The 17,165-nt window shown below is 36.6% G+C and overlaps 1 protein-coding gene across 1 annotated transcript in view; it reads left to right on the top strand.

Annotated features, from left to right (window-relative positions):
* Positions 1-17,165, top strand: part of NGLY1 (N-glycanase 1) — a 42,687-nt gene that overhangs the window by 15,358 nt on the left and 10,164 nt on the right. The window contains exons 4-9 of the mRNA XM_008059248.2: positions 7,494-7,716; positions 8,549-8,670; positions 10,221-10,366; positions 11,965-12,075; positions 13,716-13,880; positions 16,843-17,028. Coding sequence (XP_008057439.1) covers positions 7,494-7,716; positions 8,549-8,670; positions 10,221-10,366; positions 11,965-12,075; positions 13,716-13,880; positions 16,843-17,028 — 953 coding nt within the window. The remainder of the gene's footprint in view (positions 1-7,493; positions 7,717-8,548; positions 8,671-10,220; positions 10,367-11,964; positions 12,076-13,715; positions 13,881-16,842; positions 17,029-17,165) is intronic.

Below are 17,165 nucleotides of genomic sequence, written 5' to 3'. Positions count from 1 at the left end.
GAGCCACCAAATCCGGCTTTTTTTTTTTTTTTTGTAACCAAACATGGAGTCACAGGACACAGTGCAAAAACCTGTGTATATAGAGGGTTGACTTTTCAGAGACATGGGTTCTTCAGGACTGACTGCAGGATATGAGTATGCATGGATTTTGGTATTTGAGAGGGTCCTGGAACCAAATCCCCATCTATACTAAGGGATAACTGTAGTGTCTTTTGCTGAATAATTGTAAATATATCACCTATTTCTATTTGAATTTTTAAGAATTGCAATAATAGTATACTTTTATTGCATCTACTTCATGGACACACACTAACTGTTTTTCAGTAACAAAACATATTATCTTAACCATTTTTAAGTGGACAGTTCTGTGTTATTAAATACACTCATAGTGTTGTGCTACCATAACCACCATCCATGGCTCTTTTTGTCTTGTAAAACTAATACTCTATACCCATTAAATAATCCCCATTCTATTCCCCCCAGCCTCTAGCAACCATTCCATTTTGTCTCTGTGGTTTTGACTAGGCTATTTCATGGAAGTAGAAACATCCAGTATTTCCTTTTGCTATTTACTTATTTCACTTAGCATAAAGAACCTCAGGGTTCATCCATGTTGCAACATATTACAGGATTTCCTTCATGTTTAAGGTTGAATAATATTCTGTTGTGTGTATACCACATTTTGCTTACCTAGTCATCTATTCATGGACCCTAGAGTTGCTTTCACATTGTAGCTATAATGAATAATGTTTCTTTGAACATAGGTGTAGAGATACCTCTTTGAGATTCTGGTGTCAGTTATTTGGGATGTACACTCAGAAGTGGAATGGCTAGGTCGTATGGTAATTCTGTTTCTCGTTTTTTTGAGGAACTACCATACTGTTTCCACAGTGACGGTACCATTTTACATTCCCACTAACAGCAATTTCTCCACGTCCTTATGAATTTATTATTACTTTTTTTATAGTAATTATGCTAATAGAGGTGAGGTGGTATTTCATTGTAGTTTTGATTTGCATTTCCCTAATGATTAATGATACCAAGCATCTTTTCATGTGCATATTGGTTATTTATATATCTTCTTTGGAGACCTAACTTTTTCACCTGAATGTGTATTTGCAGTTTAATCATTGGTGTGTGAGTATTTTTAGGTAAAGTAGAACTTCAGTCCACGGAATAAGTGATAGCATCATTAGTGGATTTTAATATGTATCTAACAGAAACCATATTCAACATTAATTCATATGATTAGACCATTGACCCACCTTTATTAGTAGAGAGACATTATTTATTAAGATTATATTTTGAAGCCAACTGTATAAATTCAACTCTGCTACTTGCTGTGCATCACTAAGCAAATAATTTAACCTCTGTACTTAAGTTTCTTAATTTGAGAATAGGAGTGATAATTTTAAGAAATAAATGAGATAGTAAATGTAAACAACTCAGAACAATGCCTGCCACATTTATCACCCAATAATTGTTATTATTAATGGTCTTAGGATTTCTGTTGTTAAATTTTTTCCAGCTGTAGCACTTTAACTTTGAGTTTTTTTGTAATTGGCTTTTATCTCTTAAGTATTTCTTAATTTTGTATTTTCTAGGGCATTGTTTATTTACTTTTTGGGGGGGTAGTTGCCCTAGTTTACAATAAACCTTTTTTTTTTTTTTTTTTTTGAGTTGGAGTCTTACGCTGTCATCCAGGCTGGAGTGCATTGGCATGATCATGGCTACAGCAGCCTTGACCTGCTGGGCTCAGGCAATCCTTCTGCTTCAGCCTTCCAGGTAGCTGGGATTACAGGTGCGCACCACCATGCCTGGCTAATTTTTTGATTTATTGTAGAGATGAGGTCTCACCAAATTGCCCAGGCTGGTCTCAAACCCTTGGGCTCAGGCAATCCTTTCGCCTCCACCTCCTAAAGCCCTAGGATTATAGACATGAGCCACCACACCCAGCTACAATAAACTTTTTTTTTAAAGTGAAAAAGCAGGATTTATTGAGAGCACAGAGAAACTCCCACAGTGGGAGGGGACCTGAAAGGGTTGCCTGTTTGGGGGCCAAAAACTTGATGCTTGTATAGCCCTAAGTCCTAGCCAATTGACTGGCAGTAGCTGTGAGCTGTTGCTGTTCTGACTGATCTGTATTAAGGACCAATCAGCAAGAGGTAGGGACCTAATGGTGAGCTCATTGGTTGCTTTTCGATCCCAGCAATGAGTACCTGAGCTCTAGCTTGAGAGGCTGGCGGAGAGCTTGTTTACCAATGTGGAGCCAGAACGGCCTTCTGGGAGTTCGCTGCATTGTTAACAGAGGACCCTCCTGTCTGTCTGTCAAGCCTTTCTCTGGCTATCTCCTGGCTCATTACCCCCTCTGGAGCAGTACCCCTGACTGCCGTTAGGGAGTAAGGATGATGACCGGTCTGGCTACTTCCTGCTGATCATGGGCGTCATATGGGGACAGCAGCAAGGGGTACGGCAGCAAGGGATCCTCCAGAGGCGATCTAAAGGTCCTTGGTAGAAAGAAGCTTCCATACGGTGTTCCATCCACATCACCATTTAGAGTTTGATGGCCTCTAGGCGAGAAGAAACAAACTTTACAAGAAGGTTAACTATATATGGACCAAACACAAGCAGTACAACTAAAGGAGCTATTAAGGGAAAAACCTATGTCCATATACTGGAAATCCCTAGAGAGGATAAAAAAAGATTGTAACCAACTGGGTCCTGAAACTGCCTATTCTTGTAAAGAGTCAATGATTTTATTATTGTTTTATAACCTGTAGTTTCTTTTACTTGGGAGGAAGTGTTAATATGGAAACAAGTTTCATTTAATAATGTGCATGTTCCCCAAAATTCAACTGTGAGCATATCTAAGAATTTGAATAATTACCCTATTGAGCCACATGCGTAATGGAGAGTGCTTATAAGAAGCTAGGACTAATGATATTAAAAACAGGAAGCAAGATAGCGTAGGCATTTTGCTTTTTCTTGTAAGGGAGACTTCTAGGGAAGAAAACAATACCATGGATGCTGAGGATTAAGGGGTCCTGGACAGAGACATCTAATGGTACAAATCAAGATTAAAACAAAGGCAGCAAGTATAGGTAGAACCATCAGGAGAAAATTTATAGGCAGTAAGTGGTGGCACTTATGTTTTACAATCTTTAGTTGGATTCTGTATGCTTTTCCAGGTCAGCGAGGGCAACTTCTCCTGGACTTCATGCTTTCACTCTAGTGAGATGGATCCACAACTCTGTTCTAGTAACTTTTACCTTCCATCAAGCCCCATGTTGGGACACTGAAACTGGTACAGATTTTTCAGGTCAGCCTGGGCTTCGAGACTGTCAGCTCAATGGGTCGGCCAGCCAAGTCCCACAGAGTTGTCGAGGGGCTGGTAAGCCTAGCCCCAGAAGTGTCAGCTCTAATGGGGCAAGCCAAGCCCTGAGAGTGTTGCGATTTGATGGGCTGGCAAGCCTAGCCTCCGGAGTGTCTCAGTTTTGGAGTCTCACCTTCTTCCGGCAGCTCTCCTGGTTCAGACGGCTCTGTCGGCTGGCAAGCCAGCCTCTGGGGTGCACAGCTTTTTAACGCCGATGACCTACAGCTCTTCAGGTCGCAGCTCTTCAGGGTCAAGGTTCTTGTCTCATGCCCAGGAAGAATGAGGAACACGAATGTCCAGAAAGTAAGAAAGCAGAATTTATTGAGAGGACAGAGAAGCTCCCACAGTGGGAGGGGACCCGAAGGGGTTGGCCCTACAATAAACATTTTTAACGAATCTAAGTCCACTTCAAAAACACTATAGTGCTTCCTGTAGAGTTGCAGGTACCTTTTAACAGAATTGTCCCAATTCTTCCCTCCTGTTCCTTCTGACGTTGCTGCCATTCACTTCATCTATTCATATGTAGTAACCACACTGCACACTGGTATTATTATTTATTTTTTAGATCAAGTAAGAATAAGGAAATAAAAGATTTTGTTTTACCTTCATTTATTCCCTTTCTCTGATGTTCTTTCCTTATTATATAGATCCAAGTTTCTGGTCTGTATCATTTTCCTTTTCCCTGAGGAAATTCTTGTAATTTTTCTTTCAGGACAGGTCTGCTGGAGGTATATTTCCTCAGTTTTTGCTTGCCTGAGAAAGTATTTATTTCTCCTTCACTTTTGAAGGATAATATTGCTAGGATACAGAATTCTAGGATAGTGGGTTTTTCTTTCAAGACTTTAACTGTCTCACGCTATTATCTTCTTGTTTGCATTATTTCTGATTAAAAGGCTCCATATCTTCCATCTTTATTTCTTGTTCAAGATTTTCTCTTTGTCTTGGTTTTCTGCACTTGAGTCAGATAAGCCTCTCCCAAGACTGCATTTCTCAGTATCAAGCTGCTCCATACGCAGCCTCCAAAAATTTGTCAAGATTGCCATTTAAGTATTTTTACCAGTTTATGACTCCAGTGACTTCCGCTCCATGTAAGCAAATCCGGTGATTCTCTGAATTTGGGGATGATAGTTTGCTCTGTGATCTCAGTTCTCTTATGGGGCCATAAAATCATTGATTTCATTGACTTTCAGTTCAGCTTTTTATTGTTTTAAGGATGGGAGTGTCTACTTCTGCTTGGTAGAAAATGGAAGCTGAAACCAGAAATTCCTCTAAGGGATTAACTGTATATGCCCTTTCCTTTTTAAACCATTTGATCCATTTTAACCTATGTCATTTAAACATTTTGCTATCTCCTGTATTTTGGTGATTTTTATCTTTATTTTAATGTTATACGGTTTCATGTTCTTATTTTTGATGCCTGGCCTGGGTCTCAGACTTAATTCTGATGCACATCTGCCAACCTCGAGACAGTTCTCCTCTTCTTGTATTAACAGGTTTCTTTCTGTATGTAAAGAATATCTATCAGTATATGATTATGAAGGCCCTACCCATCTTCAAAATACCATGGTCCTTTATGTGATGCCATATGTAAATGCCTGTTTATCAGGTACTTACTGAATATGTTCTGTGTTTGAGTCATTGGACTGGGCCCTGCAGGGGGAGAAACAGTAATATAGCCCTGCCTTAAAAAGGAGCTGAACATGGGAGAAGAATTAAAATATACAAACCAAATAAGTATGAAGCAGAGTCCAACAATTTAATGTAGGAAGTAAAATTTAAAAACATGTTGCCAAATGAATAAATTGCAATGAGAAATATTCCAGAGACAGAATTTGTGTTCCAGCATATTCTTTCTCTTTAGGAAAAAAGCAGTCAAGAAATTGCTCAAGAAACATGAATCCACAAAAGGGAGCATTAGTTAGGTTAATGGTAAGGTATCCTGATGCATTTGTCCATCTGTCCTCATGGTGGGAATGGTCTTACCAGTGTACTAGAAGTCCTTCACGTCTAAGGCTTCAAGTCCATTTTCCATAAAAAACTGCTGCTTTCTGCTGACATTTGCTCCAACATTTTTTTCTTCTTCTAATTATAAAGATAGTACATGGTTCTTGTATAAAATTGGGACAGTGGGAAGATAAACCATCCATAACATCATCTCATTCTGGTGTGACTTTTAGGATCTATGTACATATACTTCACACTTAAAAAGTTTTAATTGAAATAAAAAGGAAACAACACATCAGGTTGGTAGTGAGATGTTATGAAAATCAGTACAAGATTGGACTTTCAAGGTCATGAAGGATGAGTGGGATTTATAATCTGAGATGTCAAGAACACGCCAAGACAGGAGTCATGGGTTTTCTTCCAGGCGTAGTGATCAACATGTATGGAGGCAGAAAAGGATGGGCTCTATTTGGAAAACAATGAGTAATACTGTCTGACTGTTTGTAGGGTTGGGTGTATATAAAACAGTGGGGGACCAGGTAGGCTGAGTTTATTTTGTTTCACATTGACTTTCAGGCAGAGCAGTGTATACTGAATTCATTTTTAATTTTTTTTCAAAAATAATTAGCAGTGAAATATGAAACAAAGGCTATTTCTAATAAGGTTTGAAATAGAAAGTAAGGATCAATGAAATTCCAAGGAAGCACATATCTTTGCCAAAGGAGTGGCTGGGCTTGATGACTCATGCCTGTAATTCCAATGCTCTGGAAGGCTGAGGCAGGAGGATCACTAGAGCCCAGGAGTTTAATGCTACAGTGAGCTGTAACTGTGCCACTAGACTTTGGCCTGGGCAACAGAGTGGACCATGTCTCAAAAAAAAAAAAAAAAAAAAATTTTCTGGGGTTTTCATAAAATTTATCACCCCACAATATATTCAACTCCTTGGTTTTTTCATTTACGAATTTGTCTCGAAAGTCTTTTTAACTCCCTATAGTGTTCCCTAGCACACGTATTTTATTTAATTTATATAATTTATTCCTATTGATGGACCGGTTTTTTCTGTTCTAAATGCTACTGCAGTGGAGATCCTTATAAAACATGTCTTCTGGTGCATATTTCTCTCAGATGCCAAACGTATCAAGTGTGTGTGACACTTTTATACTAGAGTGGATCCTATCAAACAAATTGCTTTCCATTGTATACCAGAAGTATCTAAGAGTATGTATTTCCACTTGATGAAATTATTGAATTTCTGTGATGGACTTTATAAATTTTTTAAATAGGCTTGTTAATATTCTTACTGATTTGTAAAAGTTCTTTATGTATTTTAGGTATTTATGTTTTCTTTGTTAGGCTTCAGTTTTTTCCTGTCAGTTCTTTGTTAATCCATTTAATGTGCCTTTTGAAACTTAAAAGTTTTAAATGTTAAAAAATTTAATTTTTTTCCACTATTGATTTTATAATTTGTATGTTGCTTAAGAAGGCCTTACCTAGTCAAAGTTATAAAAATATTCTTGAATATATACCAAAGTCTTGAATACGAACAAGAAAGATCTTTTTATTTGCTGAAATGGGTGTAATACTACATCTTATTACTTGCTAGGGTTGTTAATATACTGTAGACATGGTTGTATTTTTAGGTATTTTAGGGTGAGTGTTCAGGGATGGGTTCTGTTGTACAGTTGAAGTCCTGTTAGAAAAGCTAATGGGATGATTTTTTTAAATGTTTGGCATTCTATGATTTCTGCCTGTGACTTTGTGATTGTTTCGTGTTTACTTGTATATATACATGATAGCACATTTAGCATAGCCATTTTTAAAGTTTTTAAAAATCAGACTTATTTTCCTACCTTCCTTGAACTTCAGGATCAATTCCAAACTGACCATAGTTCCTTGAGAGGTCATTCTTTTCAGCCTACTTGTTAATGTAGGATGTCAGTTAGAGTTACAAAGTGGCAAATGTCGTGCTGCTCTAAATGTGCACTCTATACATAGCATCATATTTCTGCCCAGTTCACAATAAACTGACAGTCTTTCTTGTATGTTATTTGAAGAAACCTTTTATATCATCTTACGATTTTATAAATTTCAGCTCCTTTTTGGAGAATAAATAGGTGTGGATGTTTTTAGATTTTGTTAGCTTTAGATCTGACTTGCTTCTCTTTTAACTTCTCAGGTATTAATGTGAGTGATGACGATTTTCTTTTGCTGGAGCTTTTACGCTGGTTTAAGGAGGAGTTTTTTCACTGGGTGAATAATGTTTTGTGTAGCAAATGTGGCGGACAGACAAGGTCTAGAGGTAAATCATTATTGCCCAATGATGATGAGCTGAAGTGGGGCACAAACAATGTGGAAGATCATTACTGTGATGCATGCCAGCTCAGCAACCGATTCCCAAGGTGGGTACCTAAACAGTGAAGTCAGAGTGATCGCTTCACTGAATGGTTAGAGGTGATTTCTTATTAAATGAACTCTCCTTTCATTTAATTATTAGAAATAGATTCCTCTAGAAGGCAGATGAGCAAACTATAGCCAGCAGGCTAAGTTCAGCCCGCATCTAATAAACATGAGGTTTTATTAGAACATAGTCATGGTGATTTATTTACTTGGTCCAACTGTTTTCATATTACAACAGCAGTTGAATGTTGGTGATCGAGACCACATGACCTACAAAGCTAAGTTATTTACCATCTGTCCTCATATAAGGAATTTGTTGGCTCTTGTTCTAGAACATAATTTGATTATGGTCATAGCATTGTTGTTAATGCTATAAATATTCTGTTTTTCAAATACATTTTAATTTTTGATAACTTTAATAATAGTACTGATGGCACAGTAACAATACTAGTAATGATAACACTGATCGTTGTGATAGTAAATATAATGATGTATTTAAAATAATTCTTAGAAAGTATAATATAGTATGATCATATCATTTTCTTCTTAAAGGCAGAAGAAGTTTGTTTTAATTAGGAAAAATTTAAAAATTTGCCCAGTCTAAGTAACCCCTCACTCTACATTTTAAACTAAGGACATTTTAATTTTTCAGTTAACTTTTGCCATTCTTGAATGTTTAATCATTTTTCACCAAAGATCCTAGCACAGTGCCTCATGTATTCTTTAATCAGTATTTTAAAATAAGAAAGAAACATTTCTATTTAGAGGTAATATAAATTCTTTAAATATCTTAATTTTGATAATAAATCAAAGCTACTTTTTTTGGTAAACCAGATATAATAACCCCGAGAAACTTCTGGAGACGAGATGTGGACGGTGCGGCGAGTGGGCCAACTGTTTCACACTGTGCTGCCGAGCTCTTGGGTTTGAAGCTCGCTATGTTTGGGACCACACAGGTGAGTGTCATGCGAGCAGAGGGTAGGAGGGCTTTGCACACCTGGAGGTTTGTTTTCATTTTGAACCCATCATTTTCTGTTACTTCCTGACTTTTCAGACTGAGCTGCCATTTGCCTCCTGTAAAATAATAATAACACCAGCCTCCCAGGATTTTTGAAGGGATCACAAGGTTTTGTAAAACACCTAGCACTCTGCCTGGTATTCTGCACTATATTCTTTTCTTTTTTTCCTTTCTTATCTATTATTTTACTTTTATTGATATATAACAGATGTACATATGATAATTTAATGCATTCATATAACGTGTACAGAACAAGTCAGTGTAACTGGGATATCTATCCATTTAAATGCTTTTCTTTATGCTAGAAACATCTGAATTAGAATTATTCTCTTGCTATTTTAAAATATACATTAGATTATTATAAATTGTAGTCTCCCTATTGATAGATCAAGCACTAGGTCTTAATTCTTCCATTAACAATTTACCAAAGCATACAGTAATGCTTTTTTTTTTTTTTTCCTGAGTCTGAGACTTACTGTGTCGCCCAGGCTGGAGTGCAGTGGCACGCTCATAACTACCACAGCCTCAATCTGCTGCTGGGCTCAGGCAATCCTTCCGCCTCAGCCTTTTGAGTAGCTGGAGCTATAGGTACACCACACCACATCCAGCTAATTTTTTGATTTATTATAGAGACAAGATCTTGGCAAGTTGCACGGGCTGGTCTTGAACTCCTGGGCTCAGGCAGTCCTCTCTTCTCAGCCTCCCAAAGTGCTGGAATTACAGGCATGAGCCACTACACTCAGCTATAGTGATGCTGTTTCTATATGAATAGGAACTTGTGAAATAATGTGCTATAGAAATCTTCATCTTTGTAGGGATAACCATAAAAGATTTAATAAACTTATATCTCAGTATACAAAAATACTGTAATAAAAGCCATGTAATATTTGTGTTGTCCTTACTTAGAAATGACTCGTATTGTCTACATGTTCAAAAGTTGTTTTCCCTGTTCTTAGAGTTTACTTGTATTTCCATTGTTCGTTTGGTTTTTTGTTGTTGTCTTTAGAGTTAAATAAAACCTTCAGTTAATAGTTTTTCTCTTGAAATCCGATATAGCGCATCGGTAACCAGAGATCTTATTAGATCTCCTGCTGGTTCTGGGTCTTAAGTCCAGAGAGATAGTCTATGATTTCAGAAGTGGTATTAACTCCTTCACAATGGCAAACCGAGCCGGATATTTTTGATGCTGTTGTTCAGTGTCTACCTTCTTAAGAGTTACAGCACACATTAAGCCTAAAACTGACTGCATTAGAGGAGATTATCCCCAAAACATCTTCAGGGACTATAGAGACACAGATAAATTAATACAAGTATTTTGAAGTCTCGTATGCCAAAAATGCTCACCATTATTAAAAAAAATTCGAATATTATAAATTTATTATGTGATTCTTAGGAGTTTGTGTATAGTTATTGGAAGTCATTCTGGTTTTACAAACTTAATTTTCATTTCCTTTTTTCCATTGCCCCCCATATCTCTCACTTGAGTAGACCATGTCTGGACAGAAGTCTATTCTCCTTCCCAGCAGCGGTGGCTGCACTGTGATGCGTGTGAAGATGTCTGTGACAAACCCCTGCTTTATGAGATAGGATGGGGCAAGAAGCTTTCCTATGTCATAGCGTTTTCTAAAGATGAGGTAGGGCATAAAAGACAAAACTTTTTCCAAGAATAAATTTTTTTTTCCTTATTTGACATTTTTATGGAGGTATAATCGACATACAGTAAGCTCCATGTTTTTTAAGTGTACAACTTAAATAAGTTTTATCTTTTACATATACCTGTGAGATCATCACTACAATCAGTATCCATTGTATGATGTGTGCATAGTGTATCAAAACTGTTGATAGGCATCTGGGTAGTTTCCAGTTTCTTACTATTTCAAGTTAAACTGCCGTGAACATTCAGGCACACCCATTTTTACAGGGGCATATGCTTGTTTTTCCCTTTGCTTATTGCCTAGGAGTGAAATGGCTGGATTGTTTGGTGGGTGGACATCATGTTTTAAGAAACTGCTAAACTGTTTTGCAAGTGATTTTGCCATTTTACATTTCACCAGCAGTTTGTTAGAGTTCCCAGTTTTTCCATGTCCTTCCTAACATTGAGGATGATCTGCCATTTTAATTTTAGCCCTTTTAGTAGGTGTGTGGTGACATTTCATTGTGATTTTCATTTGTACTTCCCTGATGACAGATTTTTTTTTTTTTTTAAGTCACAGTCTCCCTGTTGCCAGACTAGAGTGCTGTGGCACGATCACAGCTCACTGCAGCCTCAAACTCGTGGGCTGTAGCAATGCTCCCACCTCAATCTCCTGAGTAACTGGGACTACAGGTGCATGTCACCATGTCTAGCTAAATTTTTTTGTACAGATGAGGTCTCACTGTGTTGCCCAGGCTGGTCTTGAACTCCTGGGCTCAAGCAGTCCTCCTGCCTCAGGTTCCCAAAGTGCTGAGATTACAGACGTGAACCATCATGCCAAGCTCTTACTGTTGAATTTTGAGAGTCCTTTATACATTTTTATATAAGTTTGTTGTCAGTATGTACAAAGATTTTTCTCCCATCTGTAGTTTGTCTATTTATATTGCTAATGACTTTTGAAGAGAAGAAATAGATGTTCATTTTACCAATTTGTTCTTTATATAGATTGCGCTTTTTGATGTTGCATTCAAAAAGAAATTTTTGTCTAGCCCGGGGTCATAATGATTTTCTACATTTTCTTTCATAAATTTAATATTTTTAGTTTTATATGTAGGTCTGTGATTCATTCTGAGCTAATTTTTATACATGGTCCAAGGTGTGGATTGAAGTTTTCTTTTTGTTTTTGTTTTTACATATAGGTAATAGGTTGTCCTAGTACCATTTATTGAAAAGATTACCTTTTCTCCATTGAATCGTCTTTGTGCCTTTGTCAAAAATCAGTTCTATAATATACTTTCTATAATATATATAATAAAAAGGGATAAGGTTTTTATATGTTGAATTTTGTGGAACCAACTTTGGAGATAAATCTTAAAAAGCTTAAGATTCTGAAAATGTCATCTCTTTATCATAGTGTTTCTTGGTGGTATACCTATTAGAAAATGAATAAAAGGCATCTCCTCCATTTCTTTCTCAGACTTTTAAGAAAGGGTAGTATTTTAAAACTGCACTTAAAAGTACATACATTCTAGGTATTTAGCAAATAAAGGTTGATGGTTGTAATCTCATTAAATATTTATATTCTGTAATTTGTTTCAGGTAGTTGATGTCACTTGGCGATATTCTTGTAAACATGAAGAGGTGATCTCTAGAAGAACTGAGATTAAGGAAGAATTACTTCGAGAAACTATTAATGGGCTTAATAAGCAGGTATGTGATGGATGTGATGACTATTAATCATTTTCAAGAGGATATTCGAAATTTTTTATGCAATCAAGAATCTCAGTTTTTAAGTCATTGAAATTCTGAAAGCAGTAGCATCATTACACAGGTATTTTAATATGTTAATGGCTTTTTGTTCATTGAAAATTTTGAGGACACTTTATAATGAGTTTTTTTGGATTAAAATGTCTCATCTCAAAGTTCAGTAAAAGAAAATTTCAATACTTGTAGTACCTGACATTAAAAAGCATGTTGTTTTATTTATTGAAGTAACTGTACCTTGAATATAGTGACACACATGCATATTTATGTAGTGTGAGTGTGTGTGTGTGTGTGTGTGTGTGTGTGTGTGTGTGTGTGTGTGTACACACATGTCCATGTATGGAAATATCTGAAACAAGGCCCAGGAAATTATTAACAATGACTACTTCTGAGGAGATGAACTGAAGTCCAAGGTGAAAGGATCGGTTTCTGTGTCCCTTTGATAGTATTGCAATCGTGAATTCTATACATGTGGAGTTTTTTCGTAATTTAGAGAATAAACAACTGATTTTGCCCTGGCAGAGTTAGAATAGGGCATATCACTGTGATCCAATCAGCGATTGAGATTCAGGATGAGGCTTTGGTCTGTTTGGAATTTGTTCTTCCAAATGTGTAGCCCTTCAGAGATCGCAAACCTGGAGTATTTGTTAGAGCCCCTTCCTCAGAAGACTATTTGTTTTTCCCCAGCACTGTGAGTTGTTGAAACTTGTGCTTTGTGTTTCAGCACTTTAGTCACCCTTTTGCACTTGGCTTCTCGACCTCTTCTCCTCCTGCCACTTAATAATTGACATGCCTAGAAGGGAAAGGAGGTGCTGTATGTTCCCTTCACCTCAGTTCATTTCCCCCTGGCATCTCGGCTTCTCAAGCTCTGACTGTTCTGGTAGCCTTCTGTTGCATTCAAATAGGTGTTCTTGAGTGTGTGTTTTTTGCGTGTGCCTACCCAGCTTTTCTCAACAAGGCAATTGGTCTGATACAAGCCAGTCTAGATCATCATGTCTAGAAACAAGTTGCTTCCTTCATTTCAAATAAATTCAGGTAGTAGAGGTCATGGAGAGCTGGAAGTAGGTGTTAAATGATTTCTCAACATAACATTCGTATTTTTTTTTTTGAGTCGGAGTCTCACTGTGTCGCCCAGGCAAGAGGGCAGTGACACAGTCACTCCTCACCACAGCCTCAGCCTCCTGGGCTCAGGTGATCCCTCTGTCTCAGCCTTCCCAGTAGCTGGGACTACAGGCATCACTATGTGCATCACCATGTCCAGTTGATTTTTTTTTTTTGGTAGCATCTAGTTCTGGCCATGTTGCCTAAGTTGGTCTCAGACTCCTGTGACGAAGCGATCCTCCCTCAGCTTCCCAAATTTCTGGGATTTTAAGTGTGAGCCACCACACCTGTCCAAGCTTTTAAAATTATTTTTAAGTTTTTCACAGTATTATTTTTATTTTTTGAGTAATATACATAAGAAAATAAAATTGGTTGCTTCTTTCATGACCCTTTAAATTGCAAATGTTTTAAGTATATTCTTACTTAGAGATAGACTTCTACATTCTCCTAACCTGAACAACTTTGTTTTTAAACATGAACTACAGAGGCAACTATCTTTATCAGAAAATAGAAGAAAAGAACTTCTCCAGAGGATAATTGTGGAGCTTGTTGAATTTATATCTCCCAAAACGCCTAAACCTGGAGAACTTGGTGGAAGAATATCTGGGTCAGTGGCTTGGAGAGTAGCCCGAGGTGAAATGGGTCTAGAGGTATTTAATTCATTCTAGCATGATTCTCTTTTTACTTTCGTGCTTCCTGTGATGTGCTCTTTGCTTACAGAAGACTACATTACTGTGACCTTTTGGTTAACTGTATAATTATTTAAACATGCAAACATTTGACAAGAACCAATAATTGATTGACATACTATAGTCACATAGGAGTTAGCAAAGCATTTTAAAATGAGATTTTTAAACTTTTTTACCTTATGTAAATTTTCAGTGCAGTATAACTTTTACTGAAGAATATACAGGAAAATACACAAATCACAAATGTACAGCTCAATGAATTTTTACAAATTTAGCACCCTTGTAACTACCACCCAAAATAAGAAACAGCTCACCAGCACCCCAGAGATAAGCATGGCATGAGTTGCCTTCCAGTCACTGCCTTCTATTCCCAGAAGTAACCATTACCCTGGGTCCTAATGCCCCATATTAGTTTTGCCTGTTATTGCACTCTCTATAAATGGGATCATACTGTTTTGTGTATATCTTTTGCACATTACGCTAGTGAGATTCATACACATTTATTCTCATTGCTATTTGATATTACATTATATGATTGTGCCATAATTTATTACTGCTAATGGCTCTTTGGTTTCTGGCTGTTCCAAAATGTGCTGCTGTGAGCATTCCTATTCATGTGTTCGCTGAGTTTATTAAGGCATTCTGTTAGGTATAAGCCTAGGAGAAGGAGTTCTAGGTAGTAGAGTATGGATATGTTCAGCTTGAGTAGACACTGCCACACAATTTTCCTAAGTGGTTATGCCAATTTATAGTCTCACCAGCGTATACATGAAATCTGCACACATCTTTGTGTACACTTGGTATTGTCTGTCTTCTTAGCAGTTCAGGAGGTATATAGTAGTATTGCAGCTTTAATTTGCATTTTGGTGATGACTAATCAAGTTGAACACCTGCTCTTTAAACTTTTGGATATCCTCTCTTGTAAAGTGCCTATTCGGGTCTTTTAAAATGAGATTTTAATGTGTGTAGAAAAACCTTGTTTTACCCTCCCACGCGCCTCCCCCCCATTAAAACTTTATAAAGTACAGTAGGGAAAACACAGAATTTAGCTGATGAAAGTGTATATATTTCTTGGTATTTGCTGTACATCTGGTATTTGCTAGAAATTATTGGTGATGTGATTATTATTTTATTAAAACTATTATCACTTGATTAATCTCCCAAAATTAAATAATATAATTTAAACCATAGAAATATAACTTCTGTAGTTAAGTCCTATAGTTAGAGATTAGGTAGAAATGAATGTGCTAGGTTTTGTAATGGACATTTAAACAGTACAGTAGACTGTCCTTTGCCCTTAGGGAGCTTAAAGTTGAGTTACTGGAAAGTATTTAATATAGATGTCTAGGAAGATATACAGTGACAAATGCTTGGAAGGAAAATAGCCCATCACAATAGCCATAAATATATCCAAACAAGTTAACGTTTTATGTTTACTTTTCATAAATTTGCCCTTATTGCTACTCATTTCTTTAGTAAAAGAATATGCCCAAAAGGAGTGAACTATCCCCAATAAATCTTACGTTTGTTTTTTAATTTATCCCATCTCCTGTAGCAGGCAGTTAGAAGTGTGGTTCAGCCATAGAATTACAAGATCTAAATTCAACAAATAATCCAGATCACTGCTGACAGTGCTGATGCAGTGCAAGTTACAAGTTTAAATCTCAGTGAAGCCAGTTAAAGAGCTCATTTAATTCACAGCTGTGTTCAATTTAAAATGTGGATATTATTTATTTCATTTCTTTTTTTGATGGATGGGTGTGCCACCTCTTATATGGCATGTAAGTTGATTAACTTTAAAAATATAAATTGGGTCATATACCCAGATTGTTTTCCTTTTGAATTTTTTTTTTTTAATTTCTCAATTGCTAGGGACCATTTTAGGGTCTTGTATTTAAAAAGAAATCATTTTCCCCTTTGGAAATAGATGTTTGTTTTAAAAGTAAATAGAAAAAAACTAATCCTAAAAACTTTTAGAACTAAATCTTGTAATCAATTGGAAAAAGAAGGAAATGTTGGTGATATCATTTCCAGAAAGAAAAGTTTTATCTTAGTCTTAGATTTTAAATGTTCCATGAAATATCGGACTAGTGTGCAAGAATTGCCTGGAATCTGAAGGTAAAACTTGAGTTTTTAAAATAATATACAAGCAAAAGACTGTTTCAAGCTATGCCTCTCAGTTGCTCTCCTAGCTTAGGGTGTCAGGAAAGGACACTGATGAAATGACTTTAGCTTGAGGCTTGAAAATGAGAAAGAATCAGGTATGTGGAGAGCAGAAAGAACAGTGTTCAAGACAGAGGGAGCAGCCTGCATCAAGGCCAGGAGGGAGAAGCCAGCAGGAGCTTTTCGAAGAACCTAAGGGAAAGTAGCATGGTAGGAGCATGGAAATGAAAGGAAGGGTTATGTGAGGCCTAGTTGGAGAAATAGATGGGGAGAGTGCATATGGACCTTGTTAGCCTTAGGAGAGAGTTGGGAGTTTATGTGCAGTAAGAAGTCAGTGAAGTGAGTTGAAAAGAAAGTGACATTTTCCAGTTTACATTTTTTTTTAAAATCACTTTCCTTGCTATGTGGAGCATGGATAAGAGAGGTAAAAGTTAAAAGCTGAGAGTCAACTTTAGGAGACAATGGTGGTTACAAAGTAAGCAACCATGGAGGTGGTAGAAAAAGAGGAAGGTAAATTAATTCATCAAACACAAAAATGTAAGTCAGAGCTCATACTTCTTATCTTTTTTCTAATGTTTGGTGCTTTATCAACATTGCACTGATTATGTTTAATATAAAAATATTTTCCAAATTATTCAGTGGCACAAGTTTTTCATTTTCAAGCTGAGGGAATCTCTTACCACTAGTACATAATGATTCCTCTATTTTGTTTTTTACATCATTCATAATGTTGAAAAACTAATTCTGTTTTCTTTTTAAGAGAAAAGAAACCCTGTTTATCCCCTCTGAAATTGAGAAGATTTCTAAACAACTTCACCTTTGTTATAATATTGTGAAAGATCGTTATGTTCGAGTTTCAAATAACAATGAAACCATTTCTGGATGGGAGAATGGTGTGTGGAAAATGGAATCCATATTCAGAAAAGTTGAAACAGACTGGAACATGGTAACTCAATGCATGAAACTGCTTAAAGACTTTGTCATTGTTTAAACAAATATAGATTGGTTTCATTTTTCAGTTATGCAAAGCGTGAAAACTGACATGTCCAAATTATTTTTAATAATTCTTTAACCTAGAGAAGA

The sequence above is a fragment of the Carlito syrichta genome, unplaced genomic scaffold, assembly GCF_000164805.1.
Source record: "Carlito syrichta isolate Samal-C Ts95f unplaced genomic scaffold, Tarsius_syrichta-2.0.1 Scaffold303979, whole genome shotgun sequence".
Classification (NCBI taxonomy): Eukaryota; Metazoa; Chordata; class Mammalia; order Primates; family Tarsiidae; genus Carlito; species Carlito syrichta.
The sequence above is the reverse complement of the archived record's forward strand: the minus strand, read 5'-3'. Positions and strand labels throughout refer to the sequence as shown.